This window comes from Salmo salar, chromosome 07 (genome assembly GCF_965601325.2).
Source record: "Salmo salar chromosome 07, fSalSal1, whole genome shotgun sequence".
In the NCBI taxonomy this organism is placed as follows: domain Eukaryota; kingdom Metazoa; phylum Chordata; class Actinopteri; order Salmoniformes; family Salmonidae; genus Salmo; species Salmo salar.
Window position 1 is genome coordinate 4,032,666 of NC_138297.1, and position 22,335 is coordinate 4,055,000.

At 45.0% G+C, this 22,335-nt stretch overlaps 1 protein-coding gene across 3 annotated transcripts in view; it reads left to right on the forward strand.

Annotated features, from left to right (window-relative positions):
- The window catches only part of LOC106591515 (tyrosine-protein kinase Tec-like), a 93,978-nt gene that overhangs the window by 24,725 nt on the left and 46,918 nt on the right, over window positions 1–22,335 (forward strand). For all 3 annotated transcript variants that reach the window (XR_014392853.1, XR_014392852.1, XM_082977313.1), the window contains exons 4-5: window positions 1,081–1,162; window positions 13,303–13,431. Coding sequence is in view for 1 of the 3 variants with exons in the window: in XM_082977313.1 (XP_082833439.1) it covers window positions 1,081–1,162; window positions 13,303–13,431 (211 nt within the window). In the remaining 2 variants the exon portion in view is untranslated. The remainder of the gene's footprint in view (window positions 1–1,080; window positions 1,163–13,302; window positions 13,432–22,335) is intronic.

The following is a 22,335-nucleotide window of genomic DNA, read 5'->3' on the forward strand; positions in this document are numbered from 1 at the left end:
TGCCATTCATTTTCTAATAAAAGCAGAGTACTGGGGTTATTGTCCAGACAAAGATGTTTAGTGTAGCAATATTAAGTTGTATGAAATTAAATCGGATGTGAAAAACAGGCTCTGCAAAAATTTGGGCACCCTTGTCATTCTGTTGATTTGAATACCTGTTAACTACTTAGCACTGATTAATTGGAACACACCATTGGTTTGGTGAGCTCATTAAGCCTTGAACTTCATAGACAAGTGGATCCAATCGTGAGGAAAGGTATTTAAGGTGGCCAATTACAAGTCGTTGTTCTCTTTGACTCTCCTCTGAAGAGTGGCAACATGGGGAGCCTCAAAACAACTCTCAAATGACCTGAAAACAAAGATTGTTCAACATTATGGTTTAGATGGAAAACGACAAAAAGCTAATCGCAGAGATGGATATTTCAACAAGACAACGACCCAAAACACTGCTCAAAATCTACCCGGGCATTTACGCAGAGGAACAAGTACAATGTTCTGGAATGTCCATCCCAGTCCCCAGACCTGAATATCATTGAGAATCTGTGGGATGATTTTGAAGCGGGCCGTCCATGCTCGGTAACCATCAAACCTAACTGAACTGGAGATGTTTTGTAAGGAGGAATGGTCCAAAATACCTTCATCCAGAATCCAGACACTCATTAGAGGCTATAGGAAGCGTCTAGAGTCTGTTATTTTAGCAAAAGGAGGCTCTACTAAATATTGATGTGATTTTTCTATTGGGGTGCCCAAATTTATTGCACCTGTCTAATTTTGTTTTGATGCATATTGCACATTTTCTGTTAATCCAATGAACCTCATTTCACTACTGAAACATTACTGTGTCCATCAGTTATTTGATAGATCAAAATGAAATTGCTGATCCAAACACCCAATTATTTATAAATGGAAATCATGGAAATTGTTAGGTTGTGCCCAAACTTTTTCCATACGACTGTATTAAAGATCAGTGACACGATCGCAGATTTCCTTTTTTTCCTTCCATCTTCCACGTTAACGACAACATTATGATGTGTTACAGTTCGTGCCGATATGACGCCAGCTGTTAATTCTCTCTACTAGGTGGTGTATGACTCCAGTACTCTCTACGTGTTCGCTCCCAGCCCTGAGAGTAGGAATATCTGGGTCCAAATTATCAAGGAAGGTCAGTTACTAGCCATTTTTTTACATCCTCCAGTTATGTTATGCTATGCTATAAACACTCTCTGTTGTTGTCCTTCATAGCTAGGCCTATGTTATGCTACGCTATAAACACTCCATAGCTAGGCCTATGTTATGCTACGCTATAAACACTCCATAGCTAGGCCTATGTTATGCTACGCTATAAACACTCCATAGCTAGGCCTATGTTATGCTACGCTATAAACACTCCATAGCTAGGCCTATGTTATGCTACGCTATAAACACTCCATAGCTAGGCCTATGTTATGCTATGCTATAAACACTCCATAGCTAGGCCTATGTTATGCTATGCTATAAACACTCTCTGTTGTTGTCCTTCATAGCTAGGCCTATGTTATGCTATGCTATAAACACTCTCTGTTGTTGTCCTTCATAGCTAGGCCTATGTTATGCTATGCTATAAACACTCCACAGCTAGGCCTATGTTATGCTATGCTATAAACACTGGAGATCAACACCCCAAAATCAGACATTTAACTTAAGAAAGATGAAACCAATTGATATAGTGCCTGTCGTCTCTATGAAGGGGTCAATATCAACTAAGGAGCAGGTCTAGATGGACTTGAACCCACATGTATAAAGTGGTCTGCTGATGTTAGACTGTATCCTCTAGCAGACCTATTCAATGTGTCTTTAACGACTGGTGAAATGCCTTCTGGGTGGAAATGTGTCCGAGTGACCCCTCTTCATAAAGGTGGAAACTAGTTAGACCCAAATAACTACAGACGTACAGTACCAATCAACAGTTTGGACACACCTACTCATTCAAGGGTTTTTCTTTATTTTTTACTATTTTCCTACATTGTAGAATAATAGTGAAGACAGAATCATGTAGTAACACAAAAAGTGTTAAACAAATCAAAATATATTTTAGATTTTAGATTCTTTTTTCATACTTTTTTAATACTGGGAATCAAACTCACAACCCTGGAGATGCAAGAGCCGCGCCCTACCAGCAGGGCCGCGCTCTACCAGCTGGGCCGCGCCCTACCAGCTGAACCGCGCCTTACCAGCTGGGCCCTGCTCTACCAGCTGAACCGGGCTCTACCAGCTGAACCGGGCTCTACCAGCTGAACCGCGCCTTACCAGCTGAACCGGGCTCTACCAGCTGAGCGCTGCTCTACCAGCTGAACCGGGCTCTACCAGCTGAACAGGGCTCTACCAGCTGAACCGGGCTCTACCAACTGAACCGCGCCTTACCAGCTGAGCCCTGCTCTACCAGCTGAACCGGGCTCTACCAGCTGAACCGGGCTCTACCAGCTGAACCGCGCCTTACCAGCTGAACCGGGCTCTACCAGCTGAGCCCTGCTCTACCAGCTGAACCGGGCTCTACCAGCTGAACAGGGCTCTACCAGCTGAACCGGGCTCTACCAACTGAACCGCGCCTTACCAGCTGAGCCCTGCTCTACCAGCTGAACCGGTCTCTACCAGCTGAACCGGGCTCTACCAACTGGGCCGCGCTCTACCAACTGGGCCGCGCCTTACCAGCTGAGCCCTGCTCTACCAGCTGAACCGGGCTCTACCAACTGAACCGCGCCTTACCAGCTGAGCCCTGCTCTACCAGCTGAACCGAGCTCTACCAGCTGAACCGGGCTCTACCAGCTGAACCGCGCCTTACCAGCTGAACCGGGCTCTACCAGCTGAACCGGGCTCTACCAGCTGAACCGGGCTCTACCAGCTGAACAGGGCTCTACCAGCTGAACCGGGCTCTACCAACTGGGCCTCGCTCTACCAGCTGAACCGGGCTCTACCAGCTGAACCGGGCTCTACCAACTGAACTGCGCCTTACCAGCTGAGCCCTGCTCTACCAGCTGAACCGGGCTCTACCAGCTGAACCGGGCTCTACCAACTGGGCCGCGCTCTACCAACTGGGCCGCGCTCTACCAGCTGAACCGAGCTCTACCAGCTGAGTCGCACTCTACCAGCTGGGCCGCACTCTACCAACCGGGCGGCGCCCTACCAGCCGAGCCGCGCCCTACCAGCTGGGCCGCGCTCTACCAACCGGGCCGCGCTCTACCAACCAGGCCGCGGTCTACCGGCTGGGCCGCGCTCTACCGGCTGGGCCGGGCTCTACCAGCTGGGCCGCGCTCTACCAACTGGGCCTCGCTCTACCAACTGGGCCGCGCTCTACCAGCTGGGCCGCGCTCTACCAACTGGGCCTCGCTCTACCAGCTGGGCCGCGCTCTACCAACTGGGCCGCGCTCTACCGGCTGGGCCTCGCTCTACCAGCTGGGCCGCGCTCTACCAACTGGGCCGCGGTCTACCGGCTGGGCCTCGCTCTACCGGCTGGGCCGCGGTCTACCGGCTGAGCCTCGCTCTACCGGCTGGGCCGCGGTCTACCGGCTGGGCCGCGCTCTACCGGCTGGGCCGCGGTCTACCGGCTGGGCCGCGCTCTACCGGCTGGGCCGCGCTCTACCGGCTGGGCCGCGCTCTACCGGCTGAGCCCTGCTCTACCGGCTGAACCGGGCTCTACCAGCTGAGCCCTGCTCTACCAGCTGAACCGGGCTCTACCAACTGAACAGGGCTCTACCAACTGGGCCGCGCCCTACCGGCTGGGCCGCGCTCTACCAGCTGGGCCGCGCTCTACCAGCTGAGCTACGCGATACAAGATGATTTTAACACTTTACAAAAATGATTTCTAGAAAATAATTTGGTTTGTAATCAAACAAAGTCCTACTTCCTGCTGTTTCGTACACGGCAAAGAATTAACGGATCGATCAATTCTTGAAAGTGTTGATTGTTTGAAATATCTGGGTTTGAAGATAGATTCAGAATCTATCTTTTGGAAAAACAGTGAACTATAAGCTTACTACGACGGTCTGAGAGTTGTTTTACTGTATCCATTAGAAAGACCTAAGTAACCCAACTGCTTCCTGTCCTAGACTATGGTGACATCATCTATCAAAACACAACCTAGACCTAAGTAACCCAACTGCTTCCTGTCCTAAACTATGGTGACATCATCTATCACAACACAACCTAGACCTAAGTAACCCAACTGCTGCTTCCTGTCCTAAACTATGGTGACATCATCTATCACAACACAACCTTACTTTGCCAGTTAGATGTCATTCATAACAATCTAACTCTGCCAGGCTAACACTACTCTGCCAGGCTAAAATTACTCTGCCAGGCTAACACTACTCTGCCAGGCTAACACTACTCTGCCAGGCTAACACTACTCTGCCAGGCTAAAATTACTCTGCCAGGCTAACACTACTCTGCCAGGCTAAAATTACTCTGCCAGGCTAACACTACTCTGCCAGGCTAACACTACTAACACTACTCTGCCAGGCTAACACTACTCTGCCAGGCTAACACTACTCTGCCAGGCTAACACTACTAACACTACTCTGCCAGGCTAACGCTACTCTGCCAGGCTAACACTACTCTACCAGGCTAACACTACTCTGCCAGGCTAACACTACTCTGCCAGACTAACACTACTAACACTACTCTACCAGGCTAACACTACTCTGCCAGGCTAACACTACTAACACTACTCTGCCAGGCTAACACTACTCTGCCAGGCTAACACTGCTCTGCCAGGTTAACACTACTAACACTACTCTGCCAGGCTAAAATTACTCTGCCAGGCTAACACTACTCTGCCAGGCTAACACTACTAACACTACTCTGCCAGGCTAACACTACTCTGCCAGGCTAACACTACTAACACTACTCTGTCAGGCTAACACTACTCTGCCAGGCTAACACTACTCTGCCAGGCTAACACTACTAACACTACTCTGCCAGGCTAACACTACTAACACTACTCTGCCAGGCTAACACTACTCTGCCAGGCTAACACTACTCTGCCAGCCTAACACTACTAACACTACTCTGCCAGGCTAACACTACTCTGCCAGGCTGAAACTACTCTGCAAGTCTAACACTACTCTGCCAGGCTAACGCTACTCTGCCAGGCTAACACTACTAACACTACTCTGCCAGGCTAACACTACTCTGCCAGGCTGACACTACTCTGCCAGGCTAACACTACTAACACTACTCTGCCAGGCTAACACTACTAACACTACTCTGCCAGGCTAACACTTCTCTGCCAGGCTAACACTACTCTGCAAGGCTAACACTACTCTGCCAGCCTAACACTACTAACACTACTTTGCCAGGCTAACACTACTCTGCCAGGCTAACACTACTCTGCCAGGCTAAAATTACTCTGCCAGGCTAACGCTACTCTGCCAGGCTAACACTACTAACGCTACTCTGCCAGGCTAACACTACTAACGCTACTCTGCCAGGCTAACACTAATAACACTACTCTGCCAGGCTGACACTACTCTGCCAGGCTAACACTACTCTGCCAGGCTAAAATTACTCTGCCAGGCTAACGCTACTCTGCCAGGCTAACACTACTAACGCTACTCTGCCAGGCTAACACTACTAACGCTACTCTGCCAGGCTAACACTACTAACACTACTCTGCCAGCCTAACACTACTAACACTACTCTGCCAGGCTAACACTACTCTGCCAGGCTAAGTCTACTAACACTACTCTGCCAGGCTAACACTATTCTGCCAGGCTAACACTACTAACACTACTCTGCCAGGCTAACACTACTCTGCCAGGCTAACACTACTATGCAAGGCTAACACTACTCTGCCAGACTAACACTACTCTGCCAGGCTAACACTACTCTGCCAGCCTAACACTACTAACACTACTCTGCCAGGCTAACACTACTCTGCCAGGCTAGCACTACTAACACTACTCTGCCAGGCTAACACTACTAACACTGCTCTGCCAGGCTAACACCACTAACACTACTCTGCCAGGCTAACACTACTCTGCCAGGCTGACACTACGCTGCCATGCTAACACTACTCTGCCAGGCTAACACTACTAACACTACTCTGCCAGGCTAACACTACTCTGCCAGACTAACACTACTCTGCCAGGCTAACACTACTAACACTACTCTACCAGGCTAACACTACTCTGCCAGGCTAACACTACTAACACTACTCTGCCAGGCTAACACTACTAACACTACTCTGCCAGACTAACACTACTCTGCCAGGCTAACACTACTAACACTACTCTACCAGGCTAACACTACTCTGCCAGGCTAACACTACTCTGCCAGGCTAACACTACTAACACTACTCTGCCAGGCTAACACTACTCTGCCAGGCTAACACTACTCTGCCAGGCTAACACTACTAACACTACTCTGCCAGACTAACACTACTCTGCCAGGCTAACACTACTAACACTACTCTGCCAGGCTAACACTACTCTGCCAGGCTGACACTACTCTGCCAGGCTAACACTACTCTGCCAGGCTTACACTACTCTGCCAGGCTAACACTACTCTGCCAGCCTAACACTACTCTGCCAGGCTGACACTACTCTGCCAGGCTGACACTACGCTGCCAGGCTAACACTACTCTGCCAGGCTAACACTACTAACACTATTCTGCCAGGCTAACACTACTCTGCCAGACTAACACTACTCTGCCAGGCTAACACTACTAACACTACTCTACCAGGCTAACACTACTCTGCCAGGCTAACACTACTCTGCCAGGCTAACACTACTAACACTACTCTGCCAGGCTAACACTACTCTGCCAGGCTAACACTACTCTGCCAGGCTAACACTACTAACACTACTCTGCCAGGCTAACACTACTAACACTACTCTGCCATGGCTAACACTACTAACACTACTCTGCCAGGCTAACACTACTAACACTACTCTGCCAGGCTAACACTACTCTGCCAGGCTAACACTACTAACACTACTCTGCCAGGCTAACACTACTCTGCCAGGCTAACACTACTAACACTACTCTGCCAGGCTAACACTCCTCTGCCAGGCTAACACTACTAACACTACTCTGCAAGGCTGACACTACTCTGCCAGGCTAACACTACTAACGCTACTCTGCCAGGCTAACACGACTAACACTACTCTGCCAGGCTAACACTACTCTGCCAGGCTAACACTACTAACACTACTCTGCCAGGCTAACACTACTCTGCCAGGCTAACACTACTAACACTACTCTGCCAGGCTAACACTACTCTGCCAGGCTAACACTACTCTGCCAGGCTAACACTACTCTGCCAGACTAACACTACTAACACTACTCTGCCAGGCTAACACTACTCTGCCAGGCTAACACTACTAACACTACTCTGCCAGGCTAACACTACTCTGCCAGGCTAACACTACTCTGCCAGGCTAACACTACTCTGCCAGACTAACACTACTAACACTACTCTGCCAGGCTAACACTACTAACACTACTCTGCCAGGCTAACACTACTCTGCCAGACTAACACTACTAACATTACTCTGCCAGACTAACACTAATAACACTACTCTGCCAGGCTGACACTACTCTGCCAGGCTAACACTACTCTGCCAGGCTAACACTACTCTGCCAGGCTAACACTACTCTGCCAGCCTAACACTACTCTGCCAGGCTGACACTACGCTGCCAGGCTAACACTACTCTGCCAGGCTAACACTACTAACACTACTCTGCCAGACTAACACTACTCTGCCAGGCTAACACTACTCTGCCAGCCTAACACTACTCTGCCAGGCTGACACTACGCTGCCAGGCTAACACTACTCTGCCAGGCTAACACTACTAACACTACTCTGCCAGGCTAACACTACTCTGCCAGACTAACACTACTCTGCCAGGCTAACACTACTAACACTACTCTACCAGGCTAACACTACTCTGCCAGGCTAACACTACTAACACTACTCTGCCAGGCTAACACTACTAACACTACTCTGCCAGACTAACACTACTCTGCCAGGCTAACACTACTAACACTACTCTACCAGGCTAACACTACTCTGCCAGGCTAACACTACTAACACTACTCTGCCAGGCTAACACTACTAACACTACTCTGCCAGACTAACACTACTCTGCCAGGCTAACACTACTAACACTACTCTGCCAGGCTAACACTACTCTGCCAGGCTGACACTACTCTGCCAGGCTAACACTACTCTGCCAGGCTAACACTACTCTGCCAGGCTAACACTACTCTGCCAGCCTAACACTACTCTGCCAGGCTGACACTACTCTGCCAGGCTGACACTACGCTGCCAGGCTAACACTACTCTGCCAGACTAACACTACTCTGCCAGGCTAACACTACTAACACTACTCTACCAGGCTAACACTACTCTGCCAGGCTAACACTACTCTGCCAGGCTAACACTACTAACACTACTCTGCCAGGCTAACACTACTCTGCCAGGCTAACACTACTCTGCCAGGCTAACACTACTAACACTACTCTGCCTGGCTAACACTCCTAACACTACTCTGCCAGGCTAACACTCCTCTGCCAGGCTAACACTACTAACACTACTCTGCAAGGCTGACACTACTCTGCCAGGCTAACACTACTAACCTACTCTGCCAGGCTAACACTACTCTGCCAGGCTAACACTACTCTGCCAGGCTAACACTACTAACACTACTCTGCCAGGCTAACACTACTCTGCCAGGCTAACACTACTAACACTACTCTGCCAGGCTAACACTACTCTGCCAGGCTAACACTACTCTGCCAGGCTAACACTACTCTGCCAGACTAACACTACTCTGCCAGGCTAACACTACTAACACTACTCTGCCAGGCTAACACTACTCTGCCAGGCTAACACTACTAACACTACTCTGCCAGGCTAACACTACTAACACTACTCTGCCAGGCTAACACTACTCTGCCAGGCTAACACTACTAACACTACTCTGCCAGGCTAACACTACTCTGCCAGGCTAACACTACTAACACTACTCTGCCAGGCTACCACTACTAACACTACTCTGCCAGACTAACACTACTCTGCCAGGCTAACACTACTAACACTACTCTGCCAGGCTAACACTACTCTGCCAGGCTAACACTACTAACACTACTCTGCCAGGCTACCACTACTCTGCCAGGCTAACACTACTCTGCCAGGCTAACACTACTCTGCCAGGCTAACACTACTCTGCCAGGCTAACACTACTCTGCCAGGCTAACACTACTCTGCCAGGCTAACACTACTCTGCCAGGCTAACACTACTCTGCCAGGCTAACACTACTAACACTACTCTGCCAGGCTACCACTACTCTGCCAGTCTAACACTACTCTGCCAGGCTAACACTACTCTGCCAGGCTAACACTACTCTGCCAGGCTAACACTACTCTGCCAGGCTAACACTACTAACGCTACTCTGCCAGGCTAACACCACTAGCACTACTCTGCCAGGCTAACACTACTCTTTGAGACAACAGCAGCAGTGACACATCCCAAAGAGATGAGGTCGCAAAAAGATCTTTAAAATACAAAGACCCAAGTGACTGGAATAATTTACCTATTGAAATCAGGGCATTAAAATCACACAGTGAATATAAGAAGGCCCCTTTTTTCAAATGTTAAGAACAAACTGTTTTGTGTTTTTAACTAATAGCAACATCACCATGTGACGATATTTATTTACTGTATATATTATAGGTAGTTAGTTGTATTAGTAATATTAGTAGTTGTAGCAGTAGTTTTATTAGTAGTTGTAGCAGTAGTTTATATTAGTAGTTGTAGCAGTAGTTTATATTAGTTTTATGTAGTAGTTGTAGCAGTAGTTTATATTAGTTTATATCAGTAGTTGTAGCAGTAGTTTATATTAGTAGTATTAGTAGTTGTAGCAGTAGTTTATATTAGTAGTTGTAGCAGTAGTTTATATTAGTAGTTGTAGCAGTAGTTTATATCAGTAGTTGTAGCAGTAGTTTATATTAGTAGTATTAGTAGTTGTAGCAGTAGTTTATATTAGTAGTTGTAGCAGTAGTTTATATTAGTAGTTGTAGCAGTAGTTTATATCAGTAGTTGTAGCAGTAGTTGTAGGCAGTAGTTTATATTAGTTTTATCAGTAGTTGTAGCAGTAGTTTATATTAGTAGTTGTAGCAGTAGTTTATATTAGTTTTATTAGTAGTTGTAGCAGTAGTTTATATCAGTAGTTGTAGCAGTAGTTTATATTAGTAGTATTAGTAGTTGTAGCAGTAGTTTATATTAGTAGTTGTAGCAGTAGTTTATATTAGTAGTTGTAGCAGTAGTTTATATTAGTTTATATTAGTAGTTGTAGCAGTAGTTTATATTAGTTTTATCAGTAGTTGTAGCAGTAGTTTATATCAGTAGTTGTAGCAGTAGTTTATATTAGTAGTTGTAGCAGTAGTTTTATCAGTAGTTGTAGCAGTAGTTTATATTAGTAGTTGTAGCAGTAGTTTATATCAATAGTTGTAGCAGTAGTTTATATTAGTAGTTGTAGCAGTAGTTTATATTAGTAGTTGTAGCAGTAGTTTATATCAATAGTTGTAGCAGTAGTTTATATTAGTAGTTGTAGCAGTAGTTTGATAGGACTATTAGTAGTTCCTGTAGTGTGTATTAGTGGTAGGCCTGTTTAGTGGTAGGCCTGTTTAGTGGTAGGCCTGTATAGTGGTAGGCCTGTTTAGTGGTGTGTATTAGTGGTAGGCCTGTTTAGTGGTAGGCCTGTTTAGTGGTAGGCCTGTATAGTGGTAGGCCTGTTTAGTGGTGTGTATTAGTGGTAGGCCTGTTTAGTGGTAGGCCTGTTTAGTGGTGTGTATTAGTGGTAGGCCTGTTTAGTAGTGTGTATTAGTGGTAGGCCTGTTTAGTGGTAGGCCTGTTTAGTGGTAGGCCTGTTTAGTGGTGTGTATTAGTGGTAGGCCTGTTTAGTGGTAGGCTTGTTTAGTGGTGTGTATAGTGGTAGGCCTGTTTAGTAGTGTGTATTAGTGGTAGGCCTGTTTAGTGGTAGGCCTGTTTAGTGGTAGGCCTGTTTAGTGGTGTGTATTAGTGGTAGGCCTGTTTAGTAGTGTGTATTAGTGGTAGGCTTGTTTAGTGGTGTGTATTAGTGGTAGGCCTGTTTAGTGGTAGGCCTGTTTAGTGGTGTGTATTAGTGGTAGGCCTGTTTAGTAGTGTGTATTAGTGGTAGGCCTGTTTAGTGGTGTGTATTAGTGGTAGGCCTGTTTAGTGGTGTGTATTAGTGGTAGGCCTGTTTAGTGGTGTGTATTAGTGGTAGGACCTGTTTAGTAGTGTGTATTAGTGGTAGGCTTGTTTAGTGGTGTGTATTAGTGGTAGGACCTGTTTAGTGGTGTGTATTAGTGGTAGGCTTGTTTAGTGGTGTGTATTAGTGGTAGGCTTGTTTAGTGGTGTGTATTAGTGGTAGGCCTGTTTAGTGGTGTGTATTAGTGGTAGGCTTGTTTAGTGGTGTGTATTAGTGGTAGGCTTGTTTAGTGGTGTGTATTAGTGGTAGGCCTGTTTAGTAGTGTGTATTAGTGGTAGGCTTGTTTAGTGGTGTGTATTAGTGGTAGGCCTGTTTAGTAGTGTGTATTAGTGGTAGGCTTGTTTAGTGGTGTGTATTAGTGGTAGGCCTGTTTAGTAGTGTGTATTAGTGGTAGGCCTGTTTAGTAGTGTGTATTAGTGGTAGGCTTGTTTAGTGGTGTGTATTAGTGGTAGGCCTGTTTAGTAGTGTGTATTAGTGGTAGGCCTGTTTAGTAGTGTGTATTAGTGGTAGGCCTGTTTAGTGGTGTGTATTAGTGGTAGGCTTGTTTAGTGGTGTGTATTAGTGGTAGGCTTGTTTAGTGGTAGGCTTGTTTAGTAGTGTGTATTAGTGGTAGGCTTGTTTAGTGGTGTGTATTAGTGGTAGGCTTGTTTAGTGGTGTGTATTAGTGGTAGGCCTGTTTAGTAGTGTGTATTAGTGGTAGGCTTGTTTAGTGGTGTGTATTAGTGGTAGGCCTGTTTAGTAGTGTGTATTAGTGGTAGGCTTGTTTAGTGGTGTGTATTAGTGGTAGGCTTGTTTAGTGGTGTGTATTAGTGGTAGGCCTGTTTAGTAGTGTGTATTAGTGGTAGGCTTGTTTAGTGGTGTGTATTAGTGGTAGGCCTGTTTAGTAGTGTGTATTAGTGGTAGGCCTGTTTAGTAGTGTGTATTAGTGGTAGGCCTGTTTAGTAGTGTGTATTAGTGGTAGGCCTGTTTAGTAGTGTGTATTAGTGGTAGGCCTGTTTAGTAGTGTGTATTAGTGGTAGGCCTGTTTAGTGGTGTGTATTAGTGGTAGGCCTGTTTAGTGGTGTGTATTAGTGGTAGGCTTGTTTAGTGGTGTGTATTAGTGGTAGGCCTGTTTAGTAGTGTGTATTAGTGGTAGGCCTGTTTAGTGGTGTGTATTAGTGGTAGGCCTGTTTAGTGGTGTGTATTAGTGGTAGGCCTGTTTAGTGGTGTGTATTAGTGGTAGGCCTGTTTAGTAGTGTGTATTAGTGGTAGGCTTGTTTAGTGGTGTGTATTAGTGGTAGGCCTGTTTAGTGGTAGGCCTGTTTAGTGGTGTGTATTAGTGGTAGGCCTGTTTAGTGGTGTGTATTAGTGGTAGGCCTGTTTAGTGGTGTGTATTAGTGGTAGGCCTGTTTAGTAGTGTGTATTAGTGGTAGGCTTGTTTAGTGGTGTGTATTAGTGGTAGGCTTGTTTAGTGGTAGGCCTGTTTAGTGGTGTGTATTAGTGGTAGGCTTGTTTAGTGGTGTGTATTAGTGGTAGGCTTGTTTAGTGGTAGGCCTGTTTAGTGGTGTGTATTAGTGGTAGGCTTGTTTAGTGGTGTGTATTAGTGGTAGGCTTGTTTAGTGGTAGGCTTGTTTAGTGGTGTGTATTAGTGGTAGGCTTGTTTAGTGGTGTGTATTAGTGGTAGGCCTGTTTAGTGGTGTGTATTAGTGGTAGGCTTGTTTAGTGGTAGGCCTGTTTAGTGGTGTGTATTAGTGGTAGGCTTGTTTAGTGGTGTGTATTAGTGGTAGGCTTGTTTAGTGGTAGGCCTGTTTAGTGGTGTGTATTAGTGGTAGGCCTGTTAATGCACTTTTTATTATTATTATAATGATTTCAGTGTTATTGTTATTGTTGTTGTTATTATAATGACTTCATTATTATTATAATTATAATCAGACTGTAGTTGCCATATTATTCTTGTCACTAAGTCATTTATTTTATTTTTTTTAAAGGAGATTTCGTCCTGCAAAATGTCTTATAAATACATGTTGTTGTTTTTGTTGTTCCGTTCCAGAGATCAAGGACAACTCTGTGATCGTTGCTAAGTTTCATCCTCAGTTTTGGCTGGAGGGGGTGTGGCTGTGCTGTCGTCAGACAGACAAACTGGCCCCGGGATGCGAAAAGTACAATCTGATTGGAGACCGTAAGATTTATATATTACGTTTACGCTGAGTGGACAAAACATTAGGAACACCTGCTCTTTCCATAAACATTCACACTGGGTGGACAAAACATTAGGAACACCTGCTCTTTCCATAAACATTCACACTGAGTGTAAATTTTGAAAGGTTTGTACTTTTTTTGGGACTTTCCTATTTATTTATTTATTTATTTTTTAAATGTGGAGAAGCTCAATCAAGCCCAGATACTTTTTCTGAAATTATGTCGAATAGTATTTAAACCCAGGTCTACTACCTGCACTTACACTGAGTGTACAAAACATTAGGAACACCTGCTCTTTCCATAGACATAGACTGACCAGGTGAATCCAGGTGGAAGCTATGATCCCTTATTGATGTCACCTGTTAAATCCACTTCAATCAGTGTAGATGAAGGTGGAGGAGACGGGTTAAAGAAGGATTTTTAAGCCTGGATTGTGTTTGTGTGCCAATCAGAGGGTGAATGGGCAAGACAAAATATTTTAAGTGCCTTTGAACGAGGTATGGTAGTAGGTGCCAGGTGCACCGATTTGAGTGTCGCTACTGGGTTTTTCACGCTCAACAGTTTCCTGTGTGTATCAAGAATGTTCCACCACCCAAAGGACATCCAGCCAACTGGACACAACCTGGAGTCAACATGGGGCCAGCATCCCTGTAGTCAACATGGGCCAGCATCCCAGGAGTCAACATGGGCCAGCATCCCTGGAGTCAACATGGGCCAGCATCCCTGGAGTCAACATGGACCAGCATCCCTGGAGTCAACATGGGGCCAGCATCCCTGTAGTCAACATGGGCCAGCATCCCAGGAGTCAACATGGGCCAGCATCCCTGGAGTCAACATGGGCCAGCATCCCTGGAGTCAACATGGACCAGCATCCCTGGAGTCAACATGGGCCAGCATCCCTGGAGTCAACATGGGCCAGCATCCCTGGAGTCAACATGGACCAGCATCCCTGGAGTCAACATGGGCCAGCATCCCTGGAGTCAACATGGGCCAGCATCCCTGGAGTCAACATGGACCAGCATCCCTGGAGTCAACATGGGCCAGCATCCCTGGAGTCAACATGGGCCAGCATCCCTGGAGTCAACATGGGCCAGCATCCCTGGAGTCAACATGGGCCAGCATCCCTGGAGTCAACATGGGCCAGCATCCCTGTAGTCAACATGGGCCAGCATCCCTGGAGTCAACATGGGCCAGCATCCCTGGAGTCAAAATGGGCCAGCATCCCAGGAGTCAACATGGACCAGCATCCCTGGAGTCAACATGGACCAGCATCCCTGGAGTCAACATGTGCCAGCATCCCTGTGGAACGCTGGGATGCAAAAGAGGGTGCAATTCAATATTAGGAAGGTGTCCTTAATGTTTTGTACGCTCAGTACAAACACACACACTGTAAATACACACAAACAAGAATCCACACTGAAAATGTTTTGTGTTTTTTGTATTGAACCTTTATTTAACTACACAAGTCTGTTAAGAACAAATTCTTATTTACAATGACGACCTACTAAAAGGCAAAAGGCCTCCTGCGGGACGGAGGATTAAACATAAAAATAAATTAAACAAAAATATAGTACAAAACACACATCATGACAAGAGAGACACGACAACACTACATAAAGAGAGACCTAAGACAACAACACAGCAAGGCAGCATCACATGACAACACAGCATGGCAGCAACACAACATGACAACACAGCATGGTAGCACATAACATGACAACACAGCATGGTAGGAACACATGACAACACAGCATGGTAGCAACACATGACAACACAGCATGGTAGCAACACAACATGACAACACAGCAAGGCAGCAACACATGACAACACAGCATGGAAGCAACACAACATGACAACACAACATGGTAGCAACACAACATGACAACACAGCATGGTAGCAACACATGACAACACAGCATGGTAGCAACACATGACAACACAACATGGTAGCAACACAACATGACAACAGCATGGTAGCAACACAACATGACAACACAGCATGGCAGCAACACAACATGACAACACAGCATGGTAGCAACACAACATGACAACACAGCATGGCAGCAACATAACATGGTAGAAACACCACATGGTAGCAGAACAACACATGGTATAAACATTCTTGGGCCCAGACAACAGCAGAAAGGTCAAGAAGGTAGAGACGACAATACATCACACAAAGCAGCCACAACTGTCAGTAAGAGTGTCCATGATTGGACAGAGGAACTGAAAAGAGGAGCGATCCAGGGATGTGTGTGCTTTGGGGAACTTTAACAGAATGTGACTGGCAGAACAGGTGTTGAATGTAGAGGTGGACCCGGTAAAATAGATAATTTGTTGAACATTCACGGAAGGCGGAACAAATTTTTTTGGACAGGCCTTTTTAAATAGACCTCTGTGTTTCTGCTTTATAATTTGCGACACTTTGTTAGGCTATTTGTTAGTCAACTTGTCTATAATTAGTTATATGCAGCTTCCCTTCTGTTTTAAATTTTACTGTAGAAGAATAAATTTACTTTTGCTCAACAGAATGATGTCATAAAAGGATAGAATGTTTGCTTCAATCTACTTGACATCGGTAAAAAAGTGTTTGCTTCTCTCCCGCAGCGAAGACATTTAGGGACTGGGGAGAAAATACAATAACTCAACAAAAATAAATATACAGTGAGGGGGGAAAAAGTATTTGATCCCCTGCTGATTTTGTACGTTTGCCCACTTTACAAAGAAATGATCAGTCTATAATTTTAATGGTAGGTTTATTTGAACAGTGAGAGACAGAATAACAACAAAAATATCCAGAAAAACGCATGTCAAAAATGTTATAAATTGATTTGCATTTTAATGAGGGAAATAAGTATTTGACCCCTCTGCAAAACATGACTTAGTACTTGGTGGCAAAACCCTTGTTGGCAATCACAGAGGTCAGATGTTTCTTGTAGTTGGCCACCAGGTTTGTACAAACTTCAGGAGGGATTTTGTCCCACTCCTCTTTGCAGATCTTCTCCAAGTCATTAAGGTTTCGAGGCTGACGGATGGCAACTCAAACCTTCAGCTCCCTCCACAGATTGTCTATGGGATGAAGGTCTGGAGACTGGCTAGGCCACTCCAGGACCTTAATGTGCTTCTTCTTGAGCCACTCCTTTGTTGCCTTGGCCGTGTGTTTTGGATCATTGTCATGCTGGAATACCCATCCACGACCCATTTTCAATGCCCTGGCTGAGGGAAGGAGGTTCTCATCCAAGATTTGACGGTACATGGCCCCGTCCATCGTCCCTTTGATGCGGTGAAGTTGTCCTGTCCTCTTAGCAGAAAAACACCCCCAAAGCATAATGTTTCCACCTCCATCTTTGACGGTGGGGATGGTGTTCTTGGGGTCATAGGCAGCATTCCTCCTCCTCCAAACACGGCGAGTTGAGTTGATGCCAAAGAGCTCCATTTTGGTCTCATCTGACCACAACACTTCAGATGTTCATTGGCAAACTTCAGAAGGGCATGTATATGTATTCTTGAGTAGGGGGACCTTGCGGGCGCTGCAGGATTTCAGTCCTTCACGGCGTAGTGTGTTACCAATTGTTTTCTTGGTGACTATGGTCCCAGCTGCCTTGAGATCACTGACAAGATCCTCCCGTGTAGTTCTGGGCTGATTTCTCACCGTTCTCATGATCATTGCAACTCCACAAGGTGAGATCTTGCATGGAGCCCCAGGCCGAGGGAGATTGACAGTTCTTTTGTGTTTCTTCCATTTGCGAATAATCGCACCAACTTTTGTCACCTCACCAAGCTGCTTGGCGATGGTCTTGAAGCCCATTCCAGCCTTGTGTAGGTCTACAATCTTGTCCCTGACATCCTTGGAGAGCTCTGGTCTTGGCCATGGTGGAGAGTTTGGAATCTGATTAATTGATTGCTTCTATGGACAGGTGTATTTTTTACAGGTGACAAGCTGCGGTTAGGAGCAGTCCCTTTAAGAGTGTGCTCCTAATCTCAGCTCGTTACCTGTATAAAAGACACCTGGGAGCCAGAAATCTTTCTGATTGAGAGGGGGTCAAATACTTATTTCCCTCATTAAAATGCAAATCAATTTATAACATTTCTGACATGCGTTTTTCGGGATATTTTTGTTGTTATTCAGTCTCTCACTGTTCAAATAAACCTACTATTAAAATTATAGACTGATCCTTTCTTTGTCAGTGGGCAAACATACAAAATCAGCAGGGGATCAAATACTTTTTTCCCTCACTGTATATATATATATTTTTTTTCTTCTGATACTGATAAAGGTAGACCCAACACCTTTACAGACGATCCCGAACCTCACATTCGCTCTCTCAAATGCTGAAATAAATAAATCATATTTATTCACTCCTGTTCCCGAGTAGATAATTAACATTTTGGTTTATAGTTTTACTGCAAGAAATGTTTAATTCCCGAATGACTAAATATTATATCAGGCTATTTTTCTATTTAACAATTCAGGTGCCATTTTGTGCCTGTCTTATGACTGTCTAGTTGGTATAGCGCCTCACATAATCACACATAACATAGCTGGCACTGCTATCATACTCTTGTACTAATTCACCACATCTTTCTAGAACTTTTGACTACTGTTCTGGTCCTCTCTTCTAGAACATTAGACTACCGTTCTGGTCCTCTCTTCTAGAACATTAGACTACTGTTCTGGTCCTCTCTTCTAGAACAGACTACTGTTCTGGTCCTCTCTTCTAGAACATTAGACTACTGTTCTGGTCCTCTCTTCTAGAACAGACTACTGTTCTGGTCCTCTCTTCTAGAACATTAGACTACTGTTCTGGTCCTCTCTTCTATAACAGACTACTGTTCTGGTCCTCTCTTCTAGAACATTAGACTACTGTTCTGGACCTCTCTTCTAGAACAGACTACTGTTCTGGTCCTCTCTTCTAGAACATTAGACTACTGTTCTGGTCCTCTCTTCTAGAACAGACTACTGTTCTGGTCCTCTCTTCTAGAACATTAGACTACTGTTCTGGTCCTCTCTTCTAGAACATTAGACTACTGTTTTGGTCCTCTCTTCTAGAACATTAGACTACTGTTCTGGTCCTCTCTTCTATAACAGACTACTGTTCTGGTCCTCTCTTCTATAACAGACTACTGTTCTGGTCCTCTCTTCTAGAACAGACTACTGTTCTGGTCCTCTCTTCTATAACATCAGACTACTGTTCTGGTCCTCTCTTCTAGAACAGACTACTGTTCTGGTCCTCTCTTCTAGAACAGACTACTGTTCTGGTCCTCTCTTCTAGAACATTAGACTACTGTTCTGGTCCTCTCTTCTAGAACATTAGACTACTGTTCTGGACCTCTCTTCTAGAACATTAGACTACTGTTCTGTCCTCTCTTCTAGAACAGACTACTGTTCTGGTCCTCTCTTCTAGAACAGACTACTGTTCTGGTCCTCTCTTCTAGAACATCAGACTACTGTTCTGGTCCTCTCTTCTAGAACATCAGACTACTGTTCTGGTCCTCTCTTCTAGAACATTAGACTACTGTTCTGGTCCTCTCTTCTAGAACATTAGACTACTGTTCTGGTCCTCTCTTCTAGAACATTAGACTACTGTTCTGGTCCTCTCTTCTAGAACAGACTACTGTTCTGGTCCTCTCTTCTAGAACAGACTACTGTTCTGGTCCTCTCTTCTAGAACATTAGACTACTGTTCTGGTCCTCTCTTCTAGAACATTAGACTACTGTTCTGGACCTCTCTTCTAGAACATTAGACTACTGTTCTGGTCCTCTCTTCTAGAACATTAGACTACTGTTCTGGTCCTCTCTTCTAGAACATTAGACTACTGTTCTGGACCTCTCTTCTAGAACATTAGACTACTGTTCTGGTCCTCTCTTCTAGAACATTAGACTACTGTTCTGGACCTCTCTTCTAGAACATTAGACTACTGTTCTGGTCCTCTCTTCTAGAACATTAGACTACTGTTCTGGTCCTCTCTTCTAGAACATTAGACTACTGTTCTGGTCCTCTCTTCTAGAACATTAGACTACTGTTCTGGTCCTCTCTTCTAGAACATTAGACTACTGTTCTGGTCCTCTCTTCTAGAACATTAGACTACTGTTCTGGTCCTCTCTTCTATAACAGACTACTGTTCTGGTCCTCTCTTCTAGAACATTAGACTACTGTTCTGGTCCTCTCTTCTAGAACATCAGTCTACTGTTCTGGTCCTCTCTTCTATAACATTAGACTACTGTTCTGGTCCTCTCTTCTAGAACAGACTACTGTTCTGGTCCTCTCTTCTAGAACATTAGACTACTGTTCTGGTCCTCTCTTCTAGAACATTAGACTACTGTTCTGGTCCTCTCTTCTAGAACATTAGACTACTGTTCTGGACCTCTCTTCTAGAACATTAGACTACTGTTCTGTCCTCTCTTCTAGAACAGACTACTGTTCTGGTCCTCTCTTCTAGAACAGACTACTGTTCTGGTCCTCTCTTCTAGAACATCAGACTACTGTTCTGGTCCTCTCTTCTAGAACATTAGACTACTGTTCTGGTCCTCTCTTCTAGAACATTAGACTACTGTTCTGGTCCTCTCTTCTAGAACATTAGACTACTGTTCTGGTCCTCTCTTCTAGAATATTAGACTACTGTTCTGGTCCTCTCTTCTAGAACATCAGACAACTGTTCTGGTCCTCTCTTCTATAACATTAGACTACTGTTCTGGTCCTCTCTTCTATAACAGACTACTGTTCTGGTCCTCTCTTCTATAACAGACTACTGTTCTGGTCCTCTCTTCTATAACAGACTACTGTTCTGGTCCTCTCTTCTATAACAGACTACTGTTCTGGTCCTCTCTTCTAGAACATCAGACTACTGTTCTGGTCCTCTCTTCTAGAACATTAGACTACTGTTCTGGTCCTCTCTTCTAGAACATTAGACTACTGTTCTGGTCCTCTCTTCTAGAACATTAGACTACTGTTCTGGTCCTCTCTTCTAGAACATTAGACTACTGTTCTGGTCCTCTCTTCTAGAACATTAGACTACTGTTCTGGTCCTCTCTTCTAGAACATTAGACTACTGTTCTGGTCCTCTCTTCTAGAACATTAGACTACTGTTCTGGTCCTCTCTTCTAGAACATTAGACTACTGTTCTGGTCCTCTCTTCTAGAACATTAGACTACTGTTCTGGTCCTCTCTTCTAGAACAGACTACTGTTCTGGTCCTCTCTTCTAGAACATTAGACTACTGTTCTGGACCTCTCTTCTAGAACATTAGACTACTGTTCTGTCCTCTCTTCTAGAACAGACTACTGTTCTGGTCCTCTCTTCTAGAACAGACTACTGTTCTGGTCCTCTCTTCTAGAACATCAGACTACTGTTCTGGTCCTCTCTTCTAGAACATTAGACTACTGTTCTGGTCCTCTCTTCTAGAACATTAGACTACTGTTCTGGTCCTCTCTTCTATAACAGACTACTGTTCTGGTCCTCTCTTCAAGAGCATTAGACTACTGTTCTGGTCCTCTCTTCTAGAACAGACTACTGTTCTGGTCCTCTCTTCTAGAACAGACTACTGTTCTGGTCCTCTCTTCTATACCATTAGACTACTGTTCTGGTCCTCTCTTCTAGAACATTAGACTACTGTTCTGGTCCTCTCTTCTAGAACATTAGACTACTGTTTTGGTCCTCTCTTCTAAAACATTAGACTACTGTTCTGGTCCTCTCTTCTAGAACATCAGACTACTGTTCTGGTCCTCTATTCTATAACAGACTACTGTTCTGGTCCTCTCTTCTAGAACAGACTACTGTTCTGGTCCTCTCTTCTATAACATCAGACTACTGTTCTGGTCCGCTCTTCTAGAACAGACTACCTTTTCTGGTCCTCTCTTCTAGAACAGACTACTGTTCTGGTCCTCTCTTCTAGAACATTAGACTACTGTTCTGGTCCTCTCTTCTAGAACATTAGACTACTGTTCTGGACCTCTCTTCTAGAACATTAGACTACTGTTCTGTCCTCTCTTCTAGAACAGACTACTGTTCTGGTCCTCTCTTCTAGAACAGACTACTGTTCTGGTCCTCTCTTCTAGAACATCAGACTACTGTTCTGGTCCTCTCTTCTAGAACATCAGACTACTGTTCTGGTCCTCTCTTCTAGAACATTAGACTACTGTTCTGGTCCTCTCTTCTAGAACATTAAACTACTGTTCTGGTCCTCTCTTCTAGAACATTAGACTACTGTTCTGGTCCTCTCTTCTAGAACAGACTACTGTTCTGGTCCTCTCTTCTAGAACAGACTACTGTTCTGGTCCTCTCTTCTAGAACATTAGACTACTGTTCTGGTCCTCTCTTCTAGAACATTAGACTACTGTTCTGGACCTCTCTTCTAGAACATTCGACTACTGTTCTGGTCCTCTCTTCTAGAACATTAGACTACTGTTCTGGTCCTCTCTTCTAGAACATTAGACTACTGTTCTGGTCCTCTCTTCTAGAACATCAGACTACTGTTCTGGTCCTCTCTTCTAGAACATCAGACTACTGTTCTGGTCCTCTCTTCTAGAACATTAGACTACTGTTCTGGTCCTCTCTTCTAGAACATTAAACTACTGTTCTGGTCCTCTCTTCTAGAACATTAGACTACTGTTCTGGTCCTCTCTTCTAGAACAGACTACTGTTCTGGTCCTCTCTTCTAGAACAGACTACTGTTCTGGTCCTCTCTTCTAGAACATTAGACTACTGTTCTGGTCCTCTCTTCTAGAACATTAGACTACTGTTCTGGACCTCTCTTCTATAACAGACGACTATTCTGGTCCTCTCTTCTAGAACATTAGACTACTGTTCTGGTCCTCTCTTCTAGAACATCAGACTACTGTTCTGGTCCTCTCTTCTAGAACATTAGACTACTGTTCTGGTCCTCTCT